Source organism: Austrofundulus limnaeus, unplaced genomic scaffold (assembly GCF_001266775.1).
Source record: "Austrofundulus limnaeus strain Quisiro unplaced genomic scaffold, Austrofundulus_limnaeus-1.0 Scaffold250, whole genome shotgun sequence".
NCBI classification, from domain to species: Eukaryota; Metazoa; Chordata; class Actinopteri; order Cyprinodontiformes; family Rivulidae; genus Austrofundulus; species Austrofundulus limnaeus.
This window is the reverse complement of record NW_013952652.1, coordinates 393,131-405,548: the sequence shown is the minus strand read 5'-3', so window position 1 is coordinate 405,548 and position 12,418 is coordinate 393,131. Positions and strand designations below refer to the sequence as shown.

The 12,418-nt window shown below is 37.0% G+C and overlaps 1 protein-coding gene across 1 annotated transcript in view; it reads left to right on the top strand.

Moving 5' to 3' along the window:
* LOC106525963 (disks large-associated protein 1) overlaps window positions 1–11,588 on the top strand; it is a gene marked incomplete at its 5' end in the record, with an annotated part of 74,708 nt that extends 63,120 nt beyond the window's left edge. The window contains 4 exon segments of the mRNA XM_014020366.1: window positions 1,168–1,259; window positions 3,813–3,965; window positions 6,732–6,773; window positions 10,341–11,588. Coding sequence (XP_013875820.1) covers window positions 1,168–1,259; window positions 3,813–3,965; window positions 6,732–6,773; window positions 10,341–10,565 — 512 coding nt within the window. The 3' untranslated portion in view covers window positions 10,566–11,588.
* Between the last annotated feature and the right edge of the window lie 830 nt (window positions 11,589–12,418).

The window sequence follows — 12,418 nt, the reverse complement described above, 5'->3', positions numbered from 1 at the left end:
GCCACAGCCTACCTGAGTATTGTTGCTGACCATGTCCATCCCTTTATGACCACAAAACCGTCACTAGCGTGGTGTACCTAATAAAGTGGCCGGTGAGTGTAAATACATATTATAACACATTCTCACTCCCGACTTGTCACATATTGACGCTTTTCCAAGGTTCCCTCTGCATCTTATTTTGACGCGTTGGGTACACCCAGTTTTTGACATACCAGGCATTTCCGGGTTCCCTCGGTGTCCGGGTTTGACGCATTGGGATGCAAAATATTTGATTTTGACTTGGGGTCCATGGTTAATATTAGGGATCAGGGTTCATGGTTAATTTTAGGTAGTGGGGTCAGGGAAAAGATGTCTAGGGCGAATATTATGTAATTTTAGGCTTTGGAACACGTAGTTCACGTGAATTTCCTACAATTCCTAAAAATGGTTAATTTTAGGTATCAGGGTTAATGGTTAATTTTAGGTACTAGGATCAGGGACAGGATGTCTAGAGTGAATAAAGGTAATTTTAGGCTTTGGGACGGTAGTTTTTGTGCATTTTCTACACTTTCTGAAACTATGACAACGGATTCCGCCCCATCTCGTCAATAACTGACGCAAGGGGTGTAACCGATGCGTCAAAATGTGACGCAGAGGGAACCTTGGAAAAGCATCAATATGTGACGACTTGGGAGTGAGAATGGGTTGGATTTATAAGATTTCAATAGTAAGATTTCATTATACTCTGCACAGATTCAAGTCACCATGTGTCAGATTTTTGTTAAAAAATGTAAATTAGTCTACTAATGTAAATTTAACTGATCAGATAGTTACAGCTCCTGAAGAAGATTACCATAATAGAATAAGTTTTAGTTCAAATACAGCCATTAGTCTAATTTAAAATACAAATAATCAAATATAATTTTATCCCAACTGTATAATTTAAACATTTATATGAATCTTTAGCAATTATTCAAGTCTCCTCCTTTAGAAGGAGATGATCTCTAAGTGCTCCACATGTCAGCCATGTTTGTTAGACCTGCACTGACTGCTCAGTGAGTTACAGTTTACCATCATCCCACCTGTTCACCAAAGAGTCAGCTTCTGATCTGCTATCCACTGACCATGTTTCTGTAGTTTATGTATCGGGTAACGTTCTGAAGAATGTCCTCTGTGCTTGTCACTCAGTCCTGGAGAAGATGAGGGGTGCTGTTGGAAGTGCACAGCTTCTGATGTCCCAGAAGTTTCAGCAGTTCAGGGAGCTGTGTGAAGATAACCTGGTGAGTGACAAATATTCTGAAAATGTTCAGAGTTAATAAGAACTGGATGGACGAACTTACACTTTAACAAACAACATGAGTGTCTTATAATGATGGGAACCATTAATGTTGGTCTGAACACAGACTGGGTTCAGACTTTTCTGTCTCTGATGAATCTTAGAAACCAGCTTTACATTTTCATTTAACTTTATTTTGTGCATGTTTTTCCCCAAAATATTTCTGTTTCAAGTCAAATTTGCCTTTTGTTTGGTTCCAACTCAGTAAAAAGTGTTTTGATGACTTTGGTATATTAAATAATTTAACAATTCAAGAGCAGTTTGGTATACTCTGAGAAAGAAAACTTACTTTCTCTATTTGTACAGTTTAGATTTTCTTTGACCTGGATGTAAATGGTTGAAATTGGGCGACCTTGAATCTCATTAGAATGAGAGGAGAAAGTCAGCTAGTTAAAGTGTTCAGTGTATCTGCATACAGAGCAGGTAACTGACATCTGATCACAAAAACTGTTTGAACTTTACAACAATTCTCTCAACCACAGCTTGACACCTGCAGTCAGTTCACACGAGGTGGATGATTAGGGTCAGGGCAACGTCAGAATATCTGCCAACATCCGGAACGTTTTTTTCTTATATAACATTTACTGCTGGCCTCTTGATTAGATCAACCTTGAAAATGAGATTTTCATCTCAGTTGGTTTTATTTGGTTAAATAAAGGTGTTAAAAATATGTTGGGTTACCTGGAGGAGAACATCTGAACAGACTTTCAAATTCACATTTCTAGAGTGTGGAACCAAGTAAAACAATTATTTTTAAAAAATGTTGTCCACTAAACTGGCAGTTGTTGAATATTTTTGTTTTAATGAGATCATTTTTTCTTCCCTAAGTATTTCAGCATCTAACTCCACAATTTTTGTGCTTTTCCAACAACTCATATATCATGAGTTTGTATGACTATGAGTATGTATGACTTTTGTTTTTTCATTTATTTGTACTTTTTAAGCTACTTCACTTTTTAGCCTCTTTTTTGTCATTGAAAATTATTGGAGCTGTTTTCAGCATCCTTAAAATCTTTTAAAATGTTTCTAAATCTTTACAGCACCTTACACATTTTGGTCTGGTTCTTCTCTTTTTCACTTTTTTGTGCTAATTTTAGCTACTTTTTCCTGCTAATTTTAGATTGTTCTGCTATTTCAGCTAAAATCCTGCTTCTTTCTGCTATTCTTCTGCTTATTCATACTATTCTGTACTTTTTTCTGCTACTTTGAGCTATTTGTATGCTTCTTACAGATGCTTTTTGCCATATTCAGCTATTTGCTGCAATTTTAGCTAAAGTTCATCTTTTATTAGCTAGTTAGCTGTTTTAGGCTAAATGCACATTTTTGTAGCAATTAAAACCTATTTTTACTAAGTTCAGCAAACTTGTGCTGCTTATGCTTCTTTATGCTAATTTTAAAAAAATCCAGCTCCATTTTAGCTGTTTGACTAAAAATTTTGGCTGTTTTAGCTATTTACTAAAATCGTCACTTTTTAGTATTTGTATGCTTTTGTCTGCAATTTTTAAGCTTTTTATAGCACTTTCACCATATGTGTGCTAATTTCAATTTATGGCTGCTACATTTAGATTATTTTATGCTAATTTTAACTATTTTTCTATTGTAGCTTGTAGTTCTGCTTCTTTCTGCTAATCTTCTGCTTCTTCCTACTTTTTGTGCTTTTTCTTCTAATTTTGGCTTTTTATGCTTCTTATAGATTTTTTCAGCTATGTTCAGCTATTATTATTATTTAGCTAATGTTCAGCTTCTATTTGCTAAAGTTTGCTTTTTAAGCTAAATACACAATCTTAAAGCTATTACAACTTATTTTTAATGTTAAGCAAACTTGTGCTCCTTATGCTTCTTGTGCTAATTAAAAATGTTCCAGCTACAATTGAGCTGTTTTACTAAAAAATTTGTCTGTTTACATATTTTACTACAAATTATCACTGTTTTGTACTTTTGTGTATTTTTTTCTGCTATTTTTAAATTTTTTTATAAAACTTTCACTATCTGGTTGTTAATTACAACTTGTGACTGCTACCTTTGGCTTATTTTTATGCTCATTTTAACATACTGTGCTATTTCAGCTTTCTCCTTCTTTCTGCTATTCTGCTTTTTTCTACTTTTTGTGTTTTTTTCTGCTATTTTATGTTATTTACACTTTTTACAGATGTTTTCTGCTATATTCAACTATTTAACTTTTAGATTTCAGCTGTTTTCTGCTATTTCAACTACACTATTGCTCTTTTTTTTACTATTTTTCTGTAAATTTAAACTTTATTGTTGCTTCCTTCAGCTTTGCAAGTTGAACTCACATCAACACTTTTGCTTATTAAAATTTGCAGCACAATTTCAGCAGCTTTCAACTTAAGTTTTCTGCAAGAAGCATTCACACTCACATTTTTGCAGGAAATGCAATTTCTCTAGTTATAAAAATAATATGATCACGCCATATTTGGACCATTTGATTAAATGAAACATTCTTCCTTCTTCTTCTGCACCACATCCTGACTGTCAGAGCCCCAGCACCAACCATCGGCCGGCAGCTTCAGACCTGGCTGGATTCTGGGACATGCTTCAGCTGTCTATTGAGAACATCAGCCTGAAGTTTGATGAGCTTCACCAGCTCAGAGCCAACAACTGGAGAGCTCTGGATCCACCTGAGAGAAAGGTAAGCAGAAGATGCCCTAATGAGGGTTTCATTATTCTGTCACTTCATTACTCTGCTGTGTTCTGTTACTCTGTTACACTCTGTAGGGAAAATATGCTTTGTTCAAAATAGTATGTCCGAATAAAAAGGAATTCGATGGATTTCTTGTTAAAACTTTATTTTCAATCTTCTGACTCCAATCAGGTTCACAGTACAGCACACTGCACACAGGCCTCAGTAAGACCTTGGGCTGAATCAAAACACAGCTGCCCTGCTCTGAAGCAGAGACTCTGCCAAACACCGACAACCTCTTTCCTATTATAATAAAGAAGTGACCTTATAATGTAAATCTCTTCCTGGTTACATCCCTGGAGGTGTTAATTTTTATGTCAGACATCAGAACGTAACTCATTTCTTTTTTTTCTTTTTTTTTCTTTGTGTACTAGAACGTAACTCATTTCTACTATTACTATTTTACTATCACTCTGTTATTCTCTGTTACTCTGTTACTCTATTTTACTCTGAGCTTATTATAAACTGAGCTTTAACCTTCTGAGGCCTGTAGAATCTGAGATGGATCTTAGTTGTCTAAACATTGCACAGTCTGACCTTCAGGGTGAATTGGCTGGGACTTCCACACCTCAGAAGGTTGAAATATGTCCTAAAACTTGTGAAGGATCTTTGTCTCTGCAATATGATGAACACTAAATTTAATTGAATTGAGCTGAATTGAATTGAATTGAATCAGCTTTATTGTCATTTACACACAACATCAAAGATGCAATGCAGAATGAAATTGCAATTAAGAACACCTGTTCAAAGAAAGACACACATAACAAACATGGGGGAACGGATGGCCAGGTCTTGCGCAACATGGTCACACTTCCTTTTGCAGCTTGGAAAATAAAACACACAATGGGATAGACGAGTTAAAAGAGTTGCTCTGATCCTATATTTACTCATAAACACAGAATAACACGCACAAAAAAATGACTCGCAAGAGCAGACAGCAGAGGAGGGGAGGGGGCTGTGGATCAAACACATGGTACAGGGTGGGATACAGTGGAGCCGGTAAAGTTTCAGGTTAATACTCCGTGCTGGAACCAATCAAAGACCCTCCAAAGAGTCCAAAACCAGTTCTTATCAACCCAAGTTCAGTTCATCAAAGTTCAGTTCTCTGTCACCACCACCTCGGCCTTCGGACTGGTCCACCCATGGATGATACGGGGGAGGGAATGGGGAATCAAGCCTTTGTTCACATGTCATCCAGGGAAGTTTTGTTTACTGCCATCCAAGGACAGCAGCTGCAGGGATCAGAAAAATAAACATAATTGTTTTGGGACAAGCGGCCTTGAATTTCTTGCTGCTTCAAAGTCAGTAACTGCATCTCTGTATTAGCGAGAGAGAAAAATGCAGAATGTTTCGAACTTCATCACCTCCTTGCCTCTCTTTCCGTCTGAAACTTCACTTCACCCAGGTGTAATCTTACTCCTCATGGGCACGCTGCTGAACTGTGATTCTCATCACAATCACATCCAGTATGTGACTTATATCCCCCAACTGTGCGTGACCAGGATGGGAGATTCCATTCAAGGTTCCTGACAGCTTCTCACAGGCTTGGACTGCTGTCAGGATCGCTTTCATTTTCCGATAAGCCAGGACTCCTCCACAGCAGGAATCCAGTTATCATAAGTCCAAATATGTACAAATCTTCCACGTCTTCAATGGAAAGCAGCGCCAAACAGATGAGGCTCCAGCCCCAGAGACCGGTGACCCGACCAGCCACCACCATTCCACTAGGACAGCTACGCTCCCCATGTTACAATGTTTCAAACATGACTTTTGACCTTTCCAGGTTTGATGGTCAGCAGCAGCTGTTTCTCTAAAGTTGAAAGCTTTTCCTTCTTGATGGTGTGTGTGTTAATGCACCCCTCCAGAGCAGCCGTTAGACAGAACTCCTGGTGATGATCAGTGAATCCATACATTTGATCAGCACCTCCTGGCTGATACTGACTTATCATTTTCTTTTTTATTATTTAAATTGCCCCCCCCCCCCCCACACCCCATTTACGTAAATCAATCTAAAGCTTTTTTGTAGATTTATAAATCAAATTGAAAGTCCAAAACAGAAATAATACCAAAGGAGTGAATGCAGTTCCAACCCTCTGTGTTTCTAAATATAATTTAGTCAAACTGAATGCTTTTATACAAACTTCTGAGTTGTGTCAAACGTTGCTTAAAGAAGCAAACGTCTTGTATAATTAATGATTAGAAACACTTCAAATAAGATCAGCTTATTTATGGAGCAAACATTTTTAGTTTATCCCACCTTTCCATTAACACAGTAAATATTAGATAAAAGTTAAAGGACACAATATTTTTAAAGTAAAGCTTTATTAAAGTAAACAAATCTTTTCAGCAGGAAGATTTCGAGCTCTACTAGAAACCCTGAAACAAGAAAACATCTGGATCTGTTCTGGCTCTTTAACAACTGGTTCTTTATCATTTGCTGCATCATTGTTGCTTATTTATTCTTTTTGTGTGTATATATGTGTGTGTGTTGACAGTGAAGCCTAGCATCCGTCAGCATCACAGCACCACCACCACCGCGAGGCTTTGATCCATCCGGGCTTCCATGGATCCATCCTGTCTGTCTGTCCATTCACCTGTCTCTCTGCTGCCTCCTGCTGCCTGCAGTCATCTCACTCTGTCTGCTTTCATGTTCTGTGTGGATAGATCAGCAGATGAGTATGTGGGTAACATTTTATATATCTATTATAACTTTAGAATGAAGACCACTGGAGTGAAATCAGAGGACTCGCTTCAGCTGTAAGACATGCAGACAACATGCTGAATATACAGAATGACCCTTTAATGATCATAATCTGAGAGCTGGATGACATGAAACATGTTGGTATTTTAACACAAGAACAAAAACTAAAATGTGCAAAAATAAGTTTACAAAGCTAAAAACTAGCAAAACAATAGCTCAAAGTTAAAACTAGCAAGAGTAGCTGAAAGGTAAAATCGACTCAACAGTATTTGTAAACTAAAACTTAGCTACTAACATTATCATAACAGTAGCTAAAATCTGCTGCCATCATATCAATAGATAAAAGTTAAAAACAGCAAAACAGTAGCTGAAAGCTAAAGGTATTAGAACAGTATCTGAAAATTACAGCCAGCATAAAGGTAGCTAGAAACTACAATGTGCAGAACACGTGCTGACAGCTAAAGCAAAAACAAACAAATCAAAACAGTCACCAAAATCTAAGGAATGGTTATTAGAACATTATAACATTAAGAACAGAAGGTCAAAACAAAAACTAACAAAACAGTAGCTAAAGGTACACAAGTGTGCAGAAAAAAATTATTAAAAGCACAAAGTTTTTTTTTCAAGGATTTCAAACGTTCTCAGTACAATACAGAAAAAAGTTGTAAATAAAGTGAAATCATTGAAAAAGTATAAAAATCAAAGCTCTAATGTTCTGTATGAGCCGAAATAGCTTAAAGTTGGCTGAAGTAATTACAGATCAACAAATGCAAAAAAAATAAAAAACTATAAACAGGAAAGCATTCATGTTATTGTTTAATTTATTTAAAGGGGACCTATTATGCAAAATTCACTTTTTAAAGTTTTTTTTACTCAACTTTGGGTATGTATTTCTTAAAAAAACAGTCCTAGGACCAAAAAATGCACCTAGGGGCATATTTACTGTAAGTAAATGTATTTTTAATGTATATTAAGGACAAGTTTTATACTTGCGTTATTTTGTGATGTCACAAGCCGTACGACAACCCACAGGAACCTGCGTTCAGCCCCTTATCTAGCAACCCCCGGGTGAGACTCCTCCTCCTCAGTATAAACAGCCGTCACGGTTGTTGTTGTTGTGCAATGCCCAATTCATTTCACAACAAGCCTCCAATAGGGCAGTGGGTAGAGTGTTGGACCAGAGAGTAGGAGACCAGGGTTCGAGATTGGCATGGACACTATTTAATTATTTATTTTCATTCGTTATGAACACATTTTCTCATGTACCTCTATTGTTTAGCTCATTAAAGCCTTGTTAAAGCCTATTTGTTCGAGTTTCTGAGGTATTTTGACCGCTGCTGCTCCCTGCTCTGGTAACAGCATGCAGAGTGAGCGCAGAGCAGAGGAGGGGGAGAAAAAAAGAAGAAGCTGTGACCACGACTCTGCCTCTGGGTCTCATACATATACAGTTGTACAACGGAGCTTCTGCTATTATTAGCCATGCTAACGTAAACGCTGGCTTTGGAGGGCGGAGTTAATGTCAGATTTTTGGAGGGCGTTACCAACAGAGCTCATTAACATAAACAGCTCTTCTGAACGGAAGTCAGAGCAGGCAGAACTAGAAAATGGGAAATTTTATTATCTGAGAATTATTTTGTGCHTTAAATTGAATGAACATGGTCTGGATAGCCCACAGACATACCATAAACATTTCTAGGACCCATAATTGGTCTCCTTTAAATTTTAATGCTAGTATTTACTCTTTTTGTGTTTTAGGACAGAGGTTCTGTTCTGATGTAACAAAAAATGTATATTTAAATTTTCCTGTAAAAATGTTAGATTAGATACAAATACAACAGTTATTGTACAACATTTTTATATGATTATAAATAAGTTATATGATGCTGGCTCATGTTGTTGAGTACATTACCAGTACAGAATCAGGGTGTTATGAATTCCTGAATGTAGATTGGATAATCTAATGTTTAAGAACTTAAAAATGTGTTTTCAATGATTCTCAGTTGCTACATCACACTTTAAGTTTTTGCCATTTCTGAAAGTTGGTTTAAGTGATACTTTACTAACACAGAGACAAACCAGCTTACACATATGGTAGCAAGTGCTAAAAGTACCTTTAGACAAATTTTCAAGTTTTACGTTATCAATAAAAGATCATAATAGAATAGTACAAATAATAAAATACTATGATAAAAAAATATAAATATAAAGACTTAGCTTTAAAACACATTTTAACTTTTATAACATTTAGAGTGAAAGGGTGAGAAGTATCTTAATTATTATTATTTTTTATTACTGTTTTCATCTTAACCAGAAACTGTATTTTCATTTTTAGTGCATCAGCATTTTTCCATTCTTTGGATCATGTCAGTATATCATTATTCTTTGGGTTATCTACAGTAGGGCTTTTCCAAACCAGCTCTCAGAGAGCTGAGAGTCGTCTGATGAAAAACAAACCTCTGAATGTCATTTCAGAATAAGAACTGAAACAAATCTGAAGAAATCCAGAAGAAGTGAATCTTTCTGAAGAACAACACTTTAATTTAAAGTTGTTAAATGACATTGATGTTGCAAAATGCAATACAAGTACAAAATCAAAAGGTTTATTTTTAAATTACTTGAATTTTTTTAAGTGTTTTATACATAAAGACTAAGGAATCTTTGAACAAATGTTAATCACCTTCCATGCTACAGATTTAAATTAAGATCATGTTAGTTACCAAGTACATTCCTGGTACTTCATCTTATACACCTGATACTTACCTTGTATGTACCTGCTACTTACCAAGTACATACCTTGTACTTGCTTTGTATATACCTGGTAACTATTAAATACATACCTGGTACATACCCTGTAAATACCTTGTACTTACCAACTACATACCTGGTACTTACCAAGTGCATACCTGATATTTACAGTCCATGTACACAGTAAGTAATAGGTGCATGCCCTGTAAATACCAGGTACATAGATGGTATGTACAAAGTACATAGATGGTACATACGAGGTACATATATGTACATAGCAGGTACATAAATGGTACATAACAGGTACATAGATGGTACATAGCAGGTACACAGATAGTACATAACAGGTACACAGATAGTACATAGCAGGTACATAGATGGTACATACCAGGTACATAGGTGGTACACACCAGTCACATAGATGGTACATAGCAGGTACATAGATGGTACATACCAGGTACATAGGTGGTACATACCAGTCACATAGATGGTACATAGCTGGTACATAGATGGTACATAGCTGGTACATAGATAGTGCATAGCAGGCACACAGATGGTAAATAGCAAGTACATAGATGGTACATAGCAGGTACATAGATGGTACATAGCAAGTACATAGATNATAGCAGGTACATAGGTGGGACATAGCAGGTACACAGATGGTACATAGCAGGTACATAGGTGGTACACACCAGTCACATAGATGTAAATAGCAGGTTGATTACATATTGCTATAAATAATTTGTTTATTTAAATCTGTGTTGTTGAAGCAGATAAACATTTTTTAAAGTAGAACTCCGCCCTCATCCACCCACTCCTGAGTGTTAGAAGACAAATATGAAATGCTTCAGTTTTTTCTGTTTTCGTTCTGTCACCAGGAGAGGCGACTTCCACCCCCAGTGCCTAAAAAGCCACTTAAGGGTCCTCATCATCACCCACCTCTGGCCAGAGACCGGTCACTGGAGAGCTCCGAGAAGCAGCGGCAGGAGGCCCGCAAACGCCTGATGGCTGCCAAGAGAGCGGCATCTGTCCGTCAGAACTCAGCTACAGAGAGCGCCGACAGCATCGAGATCTACATTCCTGAAGCGCAGACCCGGTTATGAGGCCTAACACGGGCCTTCTACTCCCCCTACAGAAAACTGGAACATGGACAGTTGTTAACTTCAAGGTAGAAAGGTGTAACCTAATGTGAATATTTTACTAATCCAGTGTTTTTTCTTTTTTGCTTCTCTTCAGTTTTTACCTGATCAGTTGTGTTGGAGTTTATTAGAACCAGAGCTGAACCCAGTATTTAGTTCAGGTTCAGGTTCATGTCTCGTTTTAATACGGGACTCAATCATTTATAGCTTTATGCTGTAAAACAACAGAAATGCCAAAACTTTATGACCACTACTATGAATTTATATGCTAAACATCCGCATGAGCCTTGATGCAACTCTTAAGCCTTCTTAAAGCTCTCCTCTGCTGTTTAACCACAACAAGACTTTTAGTCAGAAAACTTTGTCTGAAAGTTGGATTGAACAGAACAGTGTTGGTTTCTCAGTGAGATGATGGGTGAATTCTTCCAGTATTGAGTTAAAAGTAAAACCTAAATTAGAGTCTGTTCACCTCAGAGATAAAACTGGTTTGTTTATTTGTTCTGAATCATAAGAACAGAAGCCGTATCTCACTAGACTGGGACTGTAGGAGACTCAAAATTGTAAGAAAATGCACAAATTTTCTTCTTGAGTGTTTGCAATGAGGTGTATAAATCAGCAGCTTTATTACATTACAGTATATTGATTTGTTTGGATGATGATACAATGCTCCTCCATGTCACAAAGTCTGTTGTGATACCATCGATATGTGATGACATATGTCCATCTAACACAATAATTTAGAGATTTAAAGATTGTGTCAGATGGTCGAAATGATTGAACATTTGGAACAGGTGTTCAATGAAACATGGAGGAACAGGTGATCAGGTCATGCAGCAACCAGCAGGGGTGGGGCTACCTTTAAAAAGAAAAACGAAAAAAAAAATACAGAAGTTTAGATGACGTGTCCAGCTCACACAAGGCAAAAGTCTGAGTGCTGATAGAACGGCAATCCTTCATATTGGTCAGGCAGCCAGGAAATGAACAGCCACTAACACTGTTTTGTAGAACACCAGGAGACCACCAAGCCAATCTGTAGAATCCAATGATCAGAATCCAAATATATATCCAGAACAGAGCAGAACAGAGACATGATGATGAAGACACTGTATGGATCCATGTTTTCATTTTCTCTTTATGTATCTGAATCAGTAATCATTTGATCGATATATTGATGTGCATCAATGTGGATCAATGCATTTTCACATCTTTATTTTACCCAGTGACCAGTGAGCCACCAAGAGGTCAAATACAGGCACATATAGATACTAACACACATAATTAAACTTAGCAGATGCTTTTTTCACTCACTAAAATGAAACCAGCATAATTCATTTATTAAATTAAAATTAGAAAATCAACATGCGATTAAATAATTATTTGGCTTATTATCTTTTATTATTGAGATAATGGACCGTGTACAGTCAGTACAGTACATACTTAGGTATTAGGGGTGCAACGATACAGAAAATTCACGATTCGGTTCGATACTCTAGTCTCACGGTTCGATATTTTTTCGATACAAAACAGAGAAATTTCCACACCCCTTTTAACTTGTAATTTATTTAAATTAATTATCAACATTAACTGAGCCACCAACTGAGCGGCACGGTGGCTCAGTTGGTYGAGCTGATGCCTCTCAGCAAGAAGGTCACCGGTTCAAATCCCGGTCCGGGGACCTTTCTGGGTAGAGTTTGCATGTTCTCTCCGTGCATGCGTGGGTTCTCTCCGGGTACTCCGGCTTCCTCCCACAGACCAAAAACATGACTGTTAGGTTAATTGATACAGTGGTTTGCAAAAGTATTCATACCCCTTGAACT